The sequence below is a fragment of the Copadichromis virginalis genome, linkage group LG11 (assembly GCF_057382275.1).
Source record: "Copadichromis virginalis isolate Kocher_CV1m ecotype Utaka linkage group LG11, C_Virginalis_male_GT1.1, whole genome shotgun sequence".
Lineage (NCBI taxonomy): Eukaryota > Metazoa > Chordata > Actinopteri > Cichliformes > Cichlidae > Copadichromis > Copadichromis virginalis.
In genome coordinates, this window is record NC_140628.1 from 25,696,477 (window position 1) to 25,712,845 (window position 16,369).

The 16,369-nt window shown below is 40.6% G+C and overlaps 1 protein-coding gene and 1 long non-coding RNA gene across 4 annotated transcripts in view; one reads left to right on the plus strand and one right to left on the minus strand.

The window, feature by feature from the left end:
• zyx (zyxin) overlaps window positions 1–16,369 on the plus strand; it is a 19,173-nt gene continuing 2,804 nt past the window's right edge. The window contains exons 1-8 of one of the 2 annotated variants that reach the window (XM_085471611.1): window positions 1–255; window positions 10,960–11,195; window positions 11,966–12,222; window positions 13,049–13,144; window positions 14,252–14,815; window positions 15,028–15,169; window positions 15,820–15,989; window positions 16,106–16,284. In XM_085471611.1, the coding sequence (XP_085327737.1) occupies window positions 10,973–11,195; window positions 11,966–12,222; window positions 13,049–13,144; window positions 14,252–14,815; window positions 15,028–15,169; window positions 15,820–15,989; window positions 16,106–16,284 (1,631 nt within the window). In that variant the 5' untranslated portion in view covers window positions 1–255; window positions 10,960–10,972. Of the gene's footprint in view, window positions 256–296; window positions 956–10,959; window positions 11,196–11,965; window positions 12,223–13,048; window positions 13,145–14,251; window positions 14,816–15,027; window positions 15,170–15,819; window positions 15,990–16,105; window positions 16,285–16,369 lie in introns of those variants that run through there. The other variant, XM_085471612.1, reaches the window with a different exon arrangement.
• LOC146698794 (uncharacterized) overlaps window positions 15,712–16,369 on the minus strand; it is a 9,697-nt gene continuing 9,039 nt past the window's right edge. For both annotated transcript variants that reach the window (XR_014922719.1, XR_014922720.1), the window contains exons 3-4: window positions 16,070–16,288; window positions 15,712–15,982 (exon numbers count right to left, since the gene is read on the minus strand). This is a non-coding gene — a long non-coding RNA (uncharacterized LOC146698794). The remainder of the gene's footprint in view (window positions 15,983–16,069; window positions 16,289–16,369) is intronic.

Below are 16,369 nucleotides of genomic sequence, written 5' to 3' on the forward strand. Positions count from 1 at the left end.
ATTTTGTTTACATAGTAATGCACAAGTCCTAAGCCAGACTCAAACGAGAAAGAACTTGTTTGGAAGGATGGTGTCATTCTTTCTCCAGGCTGAAAAGCAAAGGGGGAGGGTCTAATAGCTGGAGAGGGGAAGAGAGAAAGAGAAGTTGCCATTACTGACAACTCTTACTCAGCCCAGGAGCCAGAGAGGAGGAAGAAGAACAAAAGGAAAAGGGGGGAAGTAAAGGGAGATCCACAGTGCAGCTGTGCTAACAGGGTAAGTAAATGTCTCTCTTGTGACTGGGATCAGGATGGCATGCTTTAGTTACGTGAGCAAATTTTTACAGGTTACCTAATAAGGTAAAGTCCTTTTGCAGCGGCATGCTAGGGCAGATTTTCGTTACTCGGAAGGAGGTGTTGAAGGAATGTCAGCTTTGTTGGCGTGACAAGCAGTGTGGATTTGTCATAAGGTTCGGTTTTTACCGTTAAAAAAAACAATGGTGCAGAAAGACACCTCGTGGTGTGCGGGGCTTCCCTGGTGTCTCTGTCAGACTAGCAGTTTAGCGTTGAATGTGAACAAATCCACTCTCCAGCTGATGATACTGATGATAAGGCATGGCTATGCGGAAGCTCCTGCAGGAAGTCCAGCTTTTCTAAAAAAAAAAAAAAAAAAAAAAAAAAAGGAAAAAAAAGTTGTTTAAGCTAGGCAGCTAGCCATGCAGCTGTATGCTTTTATTTATTTCACAGGGTAGCACAATTATTAGATTTGATGACAGTGCTACTGGGACAAACTGGTTTCCATATGTGGTAACGTTACAAAAAAAAGGGGCAGTGGTGTTTGCGTTTCACCGGGGCGAAACCTACTGACCAAAGCATGAGTCGCCTGGGAGTGTAGGGGCGTGTGCGGAGCTAATAGTACCATTAGTGTGACTGATGCTAAGCCACGCAGGTTATCACACAGCTGACCTACGGTGCAGGTGAGTATCGGTAAAAATATGTTTTTGTTGGTTTAATTTTGGGGTTAACGTGTGTTAAAGCTAAACTGGATGGGCTAGCGTTGTCATGGCGTTGTGTATGTTAATATTAACCTGATTGGGACACGTCGTTAGCTACGCTAGCAAGCTTTAGCGTAAACCCTTCATTTGTTATCCTTAATTTTGCCCTAATGAAGGGCTGGTTCAAGTACCCTAGCTGCCGCTCACCCAAGCCTGTCAGCTGTCAAAGTAATGACCAACAGATGTAAACCTAACTGAGCAGCAAACTACTGTACATAGAGTATGTTAAACCTATTGATTGTGCCAGTAGGTGGAACTTGACTTCGCTGTTATAACTCCATTGATTAGGGCTGTAAGCATGGCTGTTTCAACTCTTCAGCGCAGGGGGGGTGTCACACTTATTTTAGTTCTTGGTGCACAGCTAGCCTACTATCTGAAGTGGGCCGGACCAGTAAAACCATTACATCAGGTTTTTCCCCCCTCCTGCAGGTGGGGCCCAGTGCTGTGCCAAATAGTGATCATCTGCTAGATAGTGACTTCGGATGTTTCTCTGTGCAGTACCTTTGGTTATATTGGTGATATAATGTAGTCAACACAATTTTCGAAGCAGTTGTGCATAAAATAAAATAAAAAATGCTTGTTTTGTAAGCATCTTTAAGACGCTGGGTTATTGTACTCACTTTTTGTTCTACGTTGTAATCAGTCCAGTCCTTTGTGGCCACTTTAAATATCTTTATAGAACTGTAATGTTAGATATTTTTTATTGTTGTTATCTGCTGTCAAAAGAGCTATGACAAAATAATAATGACCGTTTTTACCCAGATAAATAAATGTAATGTGTAAGTCACTTTGCCATAAACTGGTTAAAGCTTCTGCCTTGTGATAAAATGTTCTTCTTGGCTCAAAATGGTTTGGTATCATTAATGTTACCAAGTCATATTGAAACGACTCATTTGCAGCAGTTTAAATATAGAAAATCATTTTTGAGCAGATACCAGAAGTCACATTTTACCACAGCACCTTCTTTTTTGTTGATCTTTCTTCATAATAATTTAAGTTGGATCTCTCTCTCTCTCTTTTTTTTTTTTTTTTTAAATTCTAAGTGATCAAAACAAACTGAGTTGTGTGTGGCCCCCAGGCCAAATGTTTGACACCTTTATTGTTGTGTGCCATAATGAGGTGAATGAAATATTTAGAACACTTCTGACTATTCTTGTCACAACCACACCCAAAATAAAGCAGAAGACATCACCTTTCTGACACTGTCAACAAAAACTGAAAATGTCTGCGCTTCATCAAAGTACGATAGAGCTGGACTGCACTAGTATCAGTTGAGCTAAGCTCAACTAAGCTGCCTATTAGAAAGGAATAAGGCTGTACACTGGTTTGTGCTTTTACAAATGCAAGTGTCCAACGGTGGTGTAAAATATCAGGAATGTGTAGGGTATATGGAGGGAAAGTATCAGTCACTAACAGGCAAATTATAACAGCAGGCAGTGGTGGAGACAAATGTACAGCTTTGCATACTAACATGCGATTAGTGCTCAGCGGATTAAAGGAAATTGGGGCTTGTATGGATATACCATTTTTAGCATAGATTTCTGCAACCCTGAGAATGTTAAATTCCTCTGACTAGGAGGACTCAAGGAGCCTTAACCCAAGGCCACAGTAACTAAGCTGTGTTTAAGAACAACTTAAAGTACGAACACTCTGGTCTGAGGTTTGTGTGGTGCAGTTGCAAAGACTGGGAATATTATGATCTCTGACGCCTCTGTAAGTTGGTGAGGCAACTAAAAGATATGAGAACAAGGACTAAATCGAGCAAAGAGCAATCCTCCTTAATTGTAGGAGCTGTGAATCAAAAGGCACGAGTTATTGTAGAGGAACACTTTGCCTCAAATCACTTTTTTCGTCTCTCACTTCCTTGTGACTCCTCTTTGGCCAACACTAGACTGTATGTAAATGCATTAAGAAAGAGTTTTTGGTGGTGTAAGTGTCTGACGTGATAATCCAGTGGATGATGATGTGACCAGTTTTGAAATGTTTCCTGTTTCCATCACTCATCCAGCTGCGTCAGAACACAGCACTGTTGCTCAGTGCACGTCCAGTGACCTGTAAGACTGGACTCAAAAGAGTTGTTTGTCTCCCGCATTAGTGACCCGTGGCCCAGACACGCTTTCCCAGAAACCGGGTGTGCTATTAACATCAGAACAATAGAGTTTCATGAACAACACAGTAGTCACAGATAATGTGTCTAACCAGGGAGGAAATACTGGAAGTACTGTTAGGTTTTCTTTGGGATAGCTGTTCTTTAATATTCCTAGTGTTGTTTTGGCTTAAAAAATGAGACTACAGCAGTTTTGTTTTTTTGGTTTTGTGTTGTTTTTACTCATCCCATGTGGGCATGGTGGTTATGTCACTTGTAAGAAAACAGTATCCACATACTGTGGGTGTTTTTGTTTTCTTTCAGTAGCATTAGGACATAGACTTGTTTAATGAGGCATCGTGTTTCAGTGCTTCCTTTTACAAAGCTAGAGCACAGTATATTAACTAAATTTAGTTCCTCTATAACCATAAACCAACAGGCCACTGCTAAGTTCAAAGCCATCCTCGTCAAAAGTGGAATAAAGTTTTCCTTAAAAGCCACATAGTTGCTGCTTTCAGAGACAGCTTGTTCGTGTTAAACTTTGTCCAGGACAAAAAGCAGCGATAACTGAAGGCATGCCACAAAATGCCCTGGTTTTACAGTTTTAAATATTATTTCATGCTGTGCCTAAGGTCTTTATTTTATAGTCTTGAAGAAGTATCCCAGTTTTCTAAGGCAGTGAGCCTGCAGCCAAGCTGATGAGTGCAATAACCCTACTGGTTTCTATATCCTTCAGGTAGTTAGGCTGTTTACACTTTACCTCAGTCTTTTTCTTTTTTGGTGAAAATGAGTTCCTGGTATGAAGGAATCAAAACCAACTGTGCCGGTTTTCTACTCTGTTAAAGCTGTCCAGCCATGTGGCGTTTATACAAAGTTCAAAAGCTAAAGAGCACCATATGTGATCTATGCTCGGCCTGCACGATGCCATCCTTCATCACAGCTGTAATGTAGAAATGACTAAGTGCGTCCTCAAGTGATGTCATTCAGTTCAAGTGGCTGGTAAGAAACCGCAACCGGGGTTTCTCACCCACCACTTGTACTATGATTTTCAGAAAAGACTATGAGATACAAATCTATAGCTGTGCTCCTTTACAGAAGATTAATACATACATTGGATTATGAGGGCAAGCAAAGACATCCATGTCTTGTTAAAAGACAAAAAAACACTGCAAAGATGCATAGAAGGAAATGGTGATTAGGGGAAAGCAGAAAATGGGGGAAAGGGGAGGGGGGGGTGATGTCATTGAGTTGGTGTGCCAGAAATGTTCCTCAGCTGAGGGTCTCTCTCATCTCAAGGATCAGGTTTCAAGATTTGCAGCAGGGCATCTGGACCTGAGTGTGTGGTGATCTCACCGCCTTGAATCCCCCAAGACTGCATCGAGGAACATATGAAACCTAACGCTAGCTTATCATCACTGTTTGAATAATTAAGAGGACTATTGTTGATTTAGAAACTGTAACTAAAGGGCGAACTCATAGCCTCCCATTTTAAGAAGGCACTCATTTTAGAAAGCCACATGGAGCTAAGTGTTCTGTTTAGAGTCTGTTGTGGCCACTACTTTCAACATGAAGTAGGTCTTGATAGTAGGTTAATAAGTAGCCAGCCATTTTTCCAAAAGGCTGAACACTCTTTCTTTGAGTAGTCTTATTCTCCCATTCCTGCAGCGAGTAGTGGAGCCTCTCTGATGCCACTTTCACCTCTTTACAAATGAAACAAAATGGTTTACATCACATCATGCTCAGATTCTACTTTACAGTTAAACTAATTTATTCTGTCTAGGTGACTCTAGTGTGCACTATAAGCAAAGAAGAAGCGAGAGGAAGGTAAAGGAGAAAAGGCAAACCGAGGGAAATCGGCTGTTAACACATTTCTTTCAATATAAAGTTGAGCAGAGCTGAAAGGTACAGAAGTGTTGAGCTGTTAAAACCAGAGTGACACTGTCATAATTACCTAGCACAAGTTAACATTATGAAACGCATGAGCCTTAATTTTAGGGTGCAGTATCTTGCACAAGGACTCTCCAACATACAGACGAAGGAGCCGAGAATCAAACCACTGAAGTTTTGAATAAATCTCTAAATCCTGAGTCACCATGAACAAGACTCTTTGGGAGGCACAGATGAGAACTGGGTAACCAGTGAGTAGTGTAAGGGCTTCATCCAGGAGTGTGGCTGAAGCAGATATTGTGATGTGTATGATTTGACATGAAGATGATTCAAAAAGCCAAGTTTAATTTCCCTTATCCAAAAACAGACTTTGTTGACAGCCACTTTGAAGAAAGCCACCATCTTGGCTAATGGGGTTTACCAAAGAAGTCATCATAAAAGGGTAACTATAGCAGTTTGGGTACTTGAATCCACCTACAGAGAATTTCCCTGTAATGCTAAATTTCTGCGGCACTATTAAGCTTTATCATATGTTGGGCCAGTTGGTTTTAACTGGTGGGCAGTGAGCTATCCAAGACATTCTGAGGAAATTGCATTTTCAAATGCCACAATGACATGGCTTCTTAATTTAAAAAACAAACAAACATGGGTGCAGGTACTTATTTATATGGGGATAGATGCATTTTTTATTTCTTTTGCTTTTGCAAGTTCTAATCAAACCTTTGCACACTCATGCAAACACATGCACCACTAAATTATTACGTATCTGGAAGACTGGCTGGTATAGAATCTCATTTAGTAAACATAATTTATTGTAATGCGTATTACTGTATTGGTATTAGTTACTGTAACTTCAGCGTTACAGTACCCGTGTAATATCAGACACTCTGTTAATCTTTTACATTTATCAGGATAATACAATCATTTACAATTATGGTGACCTCTGATCTCTTGTCCCTTAACACCAGAGAGGTTGATAAAAGGTATCTGGCTATAAACAGCTTAAGAGGCTATTTATCAGTCGCGTATGTGCCAGTCTGTGTAACAGATAATGAGCAAAGAGATGTGATACAGAGTACAGGCTGTTGAGCAATGAGGGTTGAAATGTCGAGGGATCGAAACTGCAAACTCATCATAGATGTTTGTTTGTTTATTTATTTGATTTTAATGTGGTTCATGAACAGTTGTCAATTACTGGTTATTCCAATGAACGCTACAGACTGCTGTCTCAATTGTTTGTTAAAAACGACAAGTAACAGAGCGTCCATTTTACATAAATGTTTAAGGGTCATATCAATATGTAGGATGGGTGGCTATTCAGATTTTCCTTTAGAAAATACCTTTGACACATGAATCATCATCATGTCTCGTATCAAATTTTAAGTGAAAAGGGGGCTTAAGTTACAAAAAAAAATGTAATAACCGAAATGGTAAAAGCTAGATACATCAAGCAGGATCTCTGCTGCAGCGATTATTTATCTCATGAAACTTTGTCTTGTAAAAAGGAAATCTGTTGCTCACAACTTTTTACTGGTATTCAATAATGCACGGAAAATATGCTCAAAGCATGAATCATGACTTTCACATCAATCTATGATTCAAAAAAGGATGCCTTAGACTACGTCATGACGCAGTGGAGCAGCTGACACTTGTGTGAAAGTTTTAACACCGTTGGTTTGGACATATATGGTTAGAATTGTTTACCATCAATAAATCTTGCGCTGGAGGAAGCTGACCCTGAAAGCAGAAGTACTGCCGTCTCATCAGAGAAGCTAGTAAATCATGAGCACCAGGAGGAGCTGTGAGGGTTTTCGTGTCTTGTCAGAACATGAAGCGTTGTCTGTGTCCCAACAAAAAGGAATGAGGATGAAATGCTCACTGTTATTCCTGTTTGGTTTAGTTTTTACCATCCTTTCGGCTCTGTCTACATAAAAGTTTAAAAGCCTGTATCAAACCCCATCTCTTTTTTTTTTTTTTGGAAAGCATATATGATAACTCTCGTTTTTTTTCCATAACAACTAATAGTCTACATTTTAACCAAAATGCAAAGTATTTTCTTGATGTTTTATGTAAAAGTTACTGCATCTTTGCCTCTAAAAGTACGTCTCTGCTTTAAGGAGTCCATTTCAGTGCTATGATAGCAAAATATTTTCGATAATATTTCCATGGCAGTCTGTCATCATCTCTATCAAAAGAACCTTGGCAACATTATTAACATACTAGGAATTTATTTCCTTTTTAAGGAAAAACCATGCACAGCAGCTCCTCTGCAGTAATAGAAATGTTGAACCAAAGAAAGCTGTATCAGTACACACTGCTTTGCTTTGTCGGATCAGTTGTAAAAACATAACTTTTGTAGGAACTGCCTTCAGTACAGCAAGCTTATAATTGATGCACATTTACTGGATTGTTATTAAACTGCAAGCGACTGAGAAAACGGTTTTGCACTCCTCTCAGTGTTTCCCCACACATAAACTTTACTTCTCTGAGCCCCACAGGCTTATTAATGACCACCCAAGAATATTTGGCAGCCTCTTAGCAGTTCTTTCCTGTGTTTCCATACTGAGCATTGCTGCTGTGGCATAATTCCCCTAATTTTCTAACATAGGCTGTGTAAATGGACGTAGCCACCATGACATCACTCATCGTTAATGAAGTCCTCGTATGAAACCTTTAGATACTTTGCTATTTTGAAAGGAGAGCTTGGTGAACATGAATTGCCCAGCATACCCTCAAACCCCCCTTTCTCACTCCTACAGTGGACTGGATGACATGTTTTATTCAGTGTGACCTGAAACAAGCAGTTGAGCCCATAAACGCATAAGGAAAGTATTATTGAGGTCACAGAGCAAGACAGCTGTGCTCTGCTTGTACCCAGAGGAGTTGCCCCCTGCTGGCCTTTAAAAAGAAGACAGGTTTGAGGGACTTCCATCAGGCCTGGAAGCTTGATCAATCTTTTATATTGTTTGTGTATTTCCATGTTTGAACTCCAACTCCACCTTCTCAGATTGCAGTTGAAGACACATGCCTGTCCACCCTCCTCAAATATAATCTAAATATTTAGGACACATTGCTTCCGTGACATTTATGAACCCAAAAAGTGCCAAGTAAGATTAAATGACACAGCAAATTACATATTGCTCGTTGCCTTCACTTTATCTAATTGTTTCCATGTGCAACTCACTCTGTCAAATGTTATGACTTCATGGCTTTAAGGCGATACCATATCTGGAGTAGTCGTCCAAGGACCGGTTGTTCAACTTTTGCCACAGTTCAGATCATTATTTTTATGTATTTTAAAGCTTCAGAATAAAACTGTTAAATAGCAACAGTGTGTGAGTTAAGACCGATCGGATGCAGGGTTGGATTTGTGTGCGTGGACGATTATGTTGGAACAACCATGCTTTTGACTAAAGGTCATGTCTGGGGCCGGTGGCCTTCAGGGAAATATTTGCAGACTTGGCGAGGAATCTCGGTGGAGACACAGGACTTACGTCAGTGTTTGTTTATCCACCAGCATATGTGAAGTAAATATTTGAGCTCAGCATTACATAAAAATGTTACGATAGCTGCCATCGCACTTTGAGCAAAGTGGCCGCACTCTGAAAAACATGCACTTGCTGCGTTTTATACCACTGTAAACAACCATGTGTTGCTTATTGTAAATTATCTCTGACATCGGGGAGTGCCACTGTGTCTGTCAGCTCTGTATGCATGGCCTCAGGACATTTTCACACACTTGGCTCTCTCGTGCTTTCTCATTCCGCTGTAGACTATTTGCCAAAGCCTTTTTGTTTAAAGAGTACTGTTGGTTTTGCAGAATGCTTATGGGTTATTTTCTTCCTTACTGCTATTTCACTAAAACCAGAAATGGTCCAAACTAGGGCTGGGCTATATCATACCGTTTACGGTAATACCGGTGTAATGTTGGGCAACGATAGGAAAATGAAATATCGCGATAGAAGATGGGTAAAATGTGCATGCGCAGTGCCTATGTTTACATACACACATGGCGGCGACGCAGAATGAGAAGAGCGAAAGTGGATCGTTAAATGAAACGGATGAACCAGAATTGGTTTGTAAAAATGCTGCAACTTCAGTGGTGTGGAACTGGTTTAGCTTTCATCCGTCAGATACACAACAAAGCACTATTTTTGGTAGAGCATGCTAGCAGGCCGTCGTTATTACCGTGTTTTTTTTGGAAAATACGGCACACTTAAAATCAATCCTTTGATTTTTCTGAAAATCGACAGTGCCCCTTATAATCCCGTGTGCCTTATGTATGAATTCTGGTTGTGTTTACTGACCTCGAAACGATTTTATGTGCACGGCGCTCGAAAATCAGTCAAATGTTTCAGTACGACTTTGCTAATCTACGAACCTGCACCGCTTGATGGATTGTCGGAGCACTGTCGTAGGCAGGAGCCTCGCGGAGTGATACGTACTGTGCTTCAACATAATATTACCGTATTGTGTGTGTGTGTATAACCTCTTTTTAAGTTTTGTGGATATTCTACATGGTTATGTTGAGGATATGTCGGCCAATTTCCACTGGAAAAGCCTTTTGGTTAAACTCTCAGCAAGGAATTTGCATTTGCACTGTTACATTTTTTTTATATAACTTTAATGCACTTAAAAAAGCTGCTGGTTTAAGTGAAAATACATTGATGTTTGTTTGTTTGCACTAATAAAGTTGAGGAGTTGTAAAGTATTTTGTCTAGTGTCAATTATATTGTCAGTTATATTGTTATTGTAAATTTTCAAATGTATATCGTGATAAATATTTTTGGGCATATCGCCCTGCTCTAGTCCAAACTAAATTTTTTGAGATGCCACAATAAAGGTCAGTTAATTTTACTTGGACTTCAGGGATAGAGATGGTACCCAGTAGATGCTCATTTTAAGACTGTGCTGATTTTTCGTTAATGCAAAATACTTGTCATGCATCCTATTTCATGTAAAAAAAAAAAAAAAAAAAAAAAAAAAAAGTGCTGTGGAAAAATGTAATCTAAATTAATTAATTTGCATATATAATTCAGGCTTTTTTACTGGCTCCCAATGGGACCCTGTGTTGAAAATATAAGTAAGCAAGATTGGTCAGCATATTGTAAAGGCAAAGAACCTTACTTAGTAGAATTCAGTGCATGTTATTGCTATTTCTGGTCATGTAATTAAAATGTGTAAAAAGTATGGTTTATCTTTGGTGTTCTAGGAAAAAAACACATTTTAAGTTATATTTAATTCCAAAATTTATAAAGGAAAACTAGTTGAAAAAAGATGAGGTTTGAAATAATGTAATACAACAATTTAAAGAATTTGGGAATTTCATTCAAAGTGTCACAGAATCTGGAGAAATCCTGTATGAAAAGGCTAACACACTGACACAACAATGTCTGTAAAAAAGGGCAAAGTTGTGGAATATTTTCACTATGTGATAACACACACTTCAATTGTGATAACCATTGTTGTTGATCTCTGCGCCTAGATGCCACCCCCGCTTGTTTTGCAACTGCCCCACCACCATCCACAACTTGTCTTAACTTGTAAAGCTCAGACCAGCTTCAGTTTTAATTGAAACACAGGTGACAACAATTAAGCATATTTTTGTAAAAAAAAATTAAATTAAAAAAATCAGTGTTGAGTAATTACAATGTCTAAAGCGGATTATAATTGGGCTTTGATTTGCAACTGTGTCTGGCCAAGCGTTTCACTGCTGTGTCATCACCACTAATGCAAAAATGCAGGACGTGCATCTGCTGCCAAGGAATGCAAGCCCTTTGAGTTCAGTCAGCTGATTAACGTCGCTTTTATCATGTGGATTGTAACAGTAGGAATTCTGAGGCTGTAGCTCTTTGATCGTCACTGCAGCTTGTTTCATGTTTCTCTGTTTAAAACAAAAAATTACATTTCCTGTACGGTACCCCCTCATTGTGTTCCCTGTTGTCATCCTCAGATAAATACAGAAAATGGAGGACTCCAACAGCAACAAGCCATTCATGGTGACATCCTCTCTGAACTTCAAAGTCACCACCCCTTCCTTCTACAACCAGCCAAAGAAGTTTGCTTCTGTGGCCCCCCCACGACCCAAAAGTCAGACACCTCCCTCTGCTCCATCACCAACACCAGTAGGCACAGGTGTTATTGGCCGAGTTGGAGACCTGCCTCCACCGCCCCCTTCACTCTGTTATGGTATTTACGTTTATTTTTGTCTGTATTAAGTTGTATCCACTGAAAAAAGCCCCCATTCCCTATCCCGTCCACTGCTGCTTCTTATGCTAGAGCATGCAGAGCTTCACAGTTGAGTACAGGATGGCTGTGGTGCTGTCTGTCTCTCCAGCACATTACATTACTGTGCTCTTAACGCCTGCCTTTTAAGGGTTCTTCTGAAATATGCAGATAGTCTGGGCGATCTTGCTTTTGTTGGGAAATTTCGTTTTTACTTTTAGAGCTGTGCACAATTACACTTCTATAAATGCAAACAATCAGACAGTTCAAATTAAAGGTTGTAAGGATTTAAATGCAATGTATTTCCTACAAGGTAGGAAATGCATTTGGTTGTGTTAAGATGCCAAAAACGCATTTAAAGCCACTTTCGGCTGCATCTTTATTCACAAGAGGTCACCACACAAGTATCTCCAAATGTTTTATTTATTTATGTCGAATACCCTTCCTGACACACACCCAAAGAGTTTGTCTCCTCCTGCGATTGAACCAAGAGTCTTTTGCTAATCTAAACATGTTTCTTGTTTTATCAAAAAAACCTCCACAGGGCGCCTTTTAATGCATAAAGTACATAACAGGATACCTACCAGGCATCAGTGCAACAGCCAACCAGCAGATCTCAGTGGCCAAATATTCCAGACAGTTTTGATGCTTTGTCCTGTTTTGTGTTAAATTGAATACTTGGACGTTATTTTTGTGAATGCTTTTAACCAATCATCCCTCCTCGTTTTTGTCAGACTTCCCACCCCCTCCTCCTCCACTGGATGATGATTTGCCAGCCCCTCCCCCTGAATGCTCCACCATTCCCACTGCCTCTGATGCTCCCCCTCCCGCGTTCCCCGCTCCACCTCCAGTGGCAGATGACCTGCCCCTCCCAGCTCCCCCGGAGGAGAGCCGCTGTCCACCCACCTGTCCCTCTCCCCCTCCTCCCCCTCCTCCTCCACCTCTCCCTGCCTCCAGTACCAATGCTTTCAGTTCTTCGGGGACCCCACAGGTGAGTCACAGTGGTGTCTTCATCCTCCTGCACACTGCTTCCTTCCTAACTGCATTTAAATATAATTGGATAATTATTTAGGACATTTTTGTGTGACCATATTGAGTCTGTGGACTGACTGTTGGCAGGAAATGCTGTCTTTTGAGATTTTTCCCACAAATTATATTAGCATTAGTCCGGGGTAAATCACCCACTTTCATTCGTCTAACAGGATTATTGCCAATTTACGTCACTAAAATACTTCTTAGGCATACAGTGTGTTATGAGGTTTATTGTGGAGATGTGTATTGTAGGCTTTCATTAGTTCCAGTTTGATTGTTGGACTACAAGAGCAACATAAAGATGAATTATTTTTATTATTCTTTTTGGAAGTGCTAAAAAATGGCTGTAAAATAATATAAATATGATTTAAACCTCATGTTTGTATCAGCATTGAGTCTGTGCTAAATGATAATCAGCAAACAGCCAGATAAGTAACTGAAAATAAAATATTCTCTTTCATCTAACCAGAAATATTAACATAGCAAGCTTTTATCATCATTATAATCACCTTTTTAAGCTTGTTTGTCATCGTTCTTTCATTTTTGTGTTTTGTCACATCAGTAATTGTTCAAGCGCTGCATATTGTACCCACTTTGGTCACATTAGTTTTTTTTTAAGTATCCATATTTAATGTTTTTGCTGTGTATTTATAGTCTGTAACAAAGTAACCTCTTCAGCTACATTTCTGCTCCTCGCTCATCCATCCATCCTTTTTGCTTCATCGTGATTCCCCAAATTGTGTATATTAACTTTATTTCTGTGATCTCCATTCTTCCGCCACCAGAGATTCACGGAGAAGCAGACAAGTTTTGATAAACAGCTCAACTCTCTGACTGGCATGTTGTCTGAGATGGAGACCAAGGGACCTTTCCACCCCAAGGTATAATGCACAGGAAAATAAGGACTACAGTTTAAACATTTTGGTTTTCAAAATGCATTTAGTGGATAGCAGTGAATACAAGTGTAAACAACTGCCATGAAACTCCTTGGTCAGGTGCACTGGGACACATTTGACCATATTTCTTTTGTAGTGTAAATATAGATGTGTCCCCGACAGACGTAAGAGAAACAAGAACAATAATGGGGGACATGGTGGTGTTGTAGCTTGTCTTCACCCTTATATAGTGTGTGCTGATCTATTTTACCCTCTGAGCGAGATGTTGACATTAACAAAGTACTAACGGGTGGAAATGGCAATACGTCTTGGTTGTTTACTTGTGTTTAGATCCCTGAAATGGATTTAAAAGGCAAGTGTAAACAGAGGTTGCCTACAGAGCAAACAACCAGATGAGTAGCAAAATGACAAGACTCAGAGGAAGCCAGCTGTAGAAAAACAAACTGACTCCTGTGGAGAAGAGAAAAAGGTAATGCTACATGGGTCAGGAGAAATAGTTTGGGGACATACCAGGTCGGTTTCATTAGTCTCCCTTCGTCTGTTCAGGTGGAAAGAAGTCAATTAGTAGTGAACTGTTCGCACGGTGCACCAGACTGAAAGAGAAAACAAAAAGTGAGATAGCCGGTGATTCACACTGAGAGAAGAGACACTTGCAGAGAGGCAGAGTGATGCACGCAGAAGTGAGTGGAGAGCATGAGAGTGTGATGAAGCCAGAGTGTGCTGCCAGGGACCCAGTGAGAGGGCCATAAATGGAGAGTGTTTTTAATCCAACAGGGAGGTACTGGATCAAGGCAGAATAATGCTGGCTCAAAACCTGCAAAATAAATGTCAGAAAGACGAAGCACTTCTGATAAGCTCAAACTTTGGAGCGCCTCCAGTGTTTACTTTAATCAAAGTACCTCATTCAGTATTATGATAGTGTCTGCTTGTAGCATTTCACCATGCAGGGAATATTAACTTCCCTCAATTCAATTATAGTTCATGGTAAATCAGAAAAACTCCATTCTTACGTGAAATTAGCGTTGTTGTTGTTTTTCTTTTCTTTGCTTTTCCATCATGATAATCTTTTGTTTAATGTTATTTCACCCACAGATACCAAGCCAGTATTCATCAGCACCCAAGGTCTCAGCTCCTCCAACCGCTCCCAAACCAGCCCTTTCCTTCCTCCCACCTCCCGAGATGGGCGATCGCCCTCCTCCTGCGCCCTGGGCAGAAGAACTCAAAGCCAGAACGAACCGACAGGGCAATCACAACGCTGCGCCAAACTCTGCCGCTCAGTCTTTCGCTAAAGCTCCGGCCGTGGCTCCCAAGTCTGGATTCGGAGGAAGAACGACGACATCATCAGCTTCTCTGGCGCAAAAAATCAACCTGAACCTGAACCAGACACCCACCGCTGCCAGCAGTGCACCTAAGCCTTCCCCTCCCATAGCTACTTGCTCTTTCCCTCCACCTCCTGCGGCTCCGCCTGCACCTCCTGCTCCACCAAATAACATGGCCACTGCACCGGCTGCTAATCACGTAAAGAGTTCTCCCTTTGCCAGTCAGATGAACGCAAACCAAAACACTCCTTCTGCTGTGCCACCTCCTCAACCCAAAACGATGGCATCTCCGCCCTCCTCCTTTAACCAGCCAATGAAAACTACCCCTGCATCGACGGTATGTTCCTGCTTTTTGCTTTGCATGTACTGTGGAAAGTCACAGGAAGTACAGATAATTGATTGTCAGTAGATAGGAATGCTGGACATGCACAGTGTTTGCAAAGGTACAGTTATAAATAACAAAATCCTCTATAAGACGCGTATGAAACTATAACATGCCTTAAAAAAATTATACATCTGCACTTATGGCTTCTTCCTCTTCTGTGGCAGCCCTCACCCCTGGGCCCAGTTCCTAGTGCAGGTGGAGGTGTTCCTCTGAACATGAAAGAAGTGGAGGAGCTGGAGAGGATGACCAAGGACTTCATTAGAAACATGGACGCGAACCCACCTCTCATCACCTCCCCTCCTACAGGTGCAGACACGAAACTTCAAATCAAAAGACACTTTTATTTCACTTGTATTTTGCATCTTTCTGATTTAATTAGAAAATAATTTATTATAATTATCTCCAGAGAGTGCACTGATGTGGCTGAATTTTGAATCTCATTGTTGTTAATTACAGTCATTAAGTAGCTGCTCGTTTGGAAAAACTTGAGTTGGTGGCATGGGAGAGGCGTTAACAAAAGTAATGGTTTAACTTTTTGATTGTTGATAATCTTAGTGAAATGAATGCAGGAAAAAATATTACCAATGAAATATTAATGTCCCAAACTGCAAATATTCAGCAGACATAAGAAATTATTCACCTTTCAGTTTGCTGACTGGTTGCAAAATGCAGATTTTTATGGACATCAAAATATATTCACAGTTTATCCTTTGTGATCTACAATTTAAATGTGGTCAGTTTTTGTCTCTCCAGTGTTACATCTATGACCCTAAAAAATAAGCTGCATCTTTGGGATAACATATTGACTGTGCAGAACAGTTTACACAAACCAAACAAATGCATAAAACTACAAGTTTCCCATCTGTGTTTATTACACTGTTGTACCAGAGCTGAGTAAAGAGACGGAGAATTTGCTTGTTCATAAAGTTGTTTGTGTATCTTTCTCTTTTCTTCAGAGGTTTGTGGAAAATGTGGTGAGGCTCTCTCCCGTACTCAGCCAGCAGTGAGGGCCATGGATAAACTCTTCCACTCCACCTGCTTCTGTTGCATGACCTGTCACCGCCCCCTGCAGGGCATGCAGTTCTACGACAGGGATGGTTCACCACAGTGTGAGGACTGCTACGTGGTGAGGAGATGCAGACATTTATTCATCTTATATTCTTGCTGAATTGACTATATATGGTGCACGTTTAACTAGTTTCTCACCTCCATTCTCCTCACATTCATGCTGTTGCTCCTCAGAGCTCCCTGGCTGTGTGTTCTCGATGTGGGGAGAAGATCACAGACCGTGTGTTGAAGGCAGTTGGACAGTGTTTCCATGCCCACTGTTTCCGCTGCAGCACCTGCTCTTGTGTACTTGAGGGGGCACCCTTTATCACTGATGACAACAACAACCCCTACTGTGTCCAGGATTACCACAGGTCACTATGGATTTCCACATAAAAAAATAATATATTTCTGTTAATTCCTTATGAGAAGTGATCATGTGGTGCAGTTCTTCTTGCA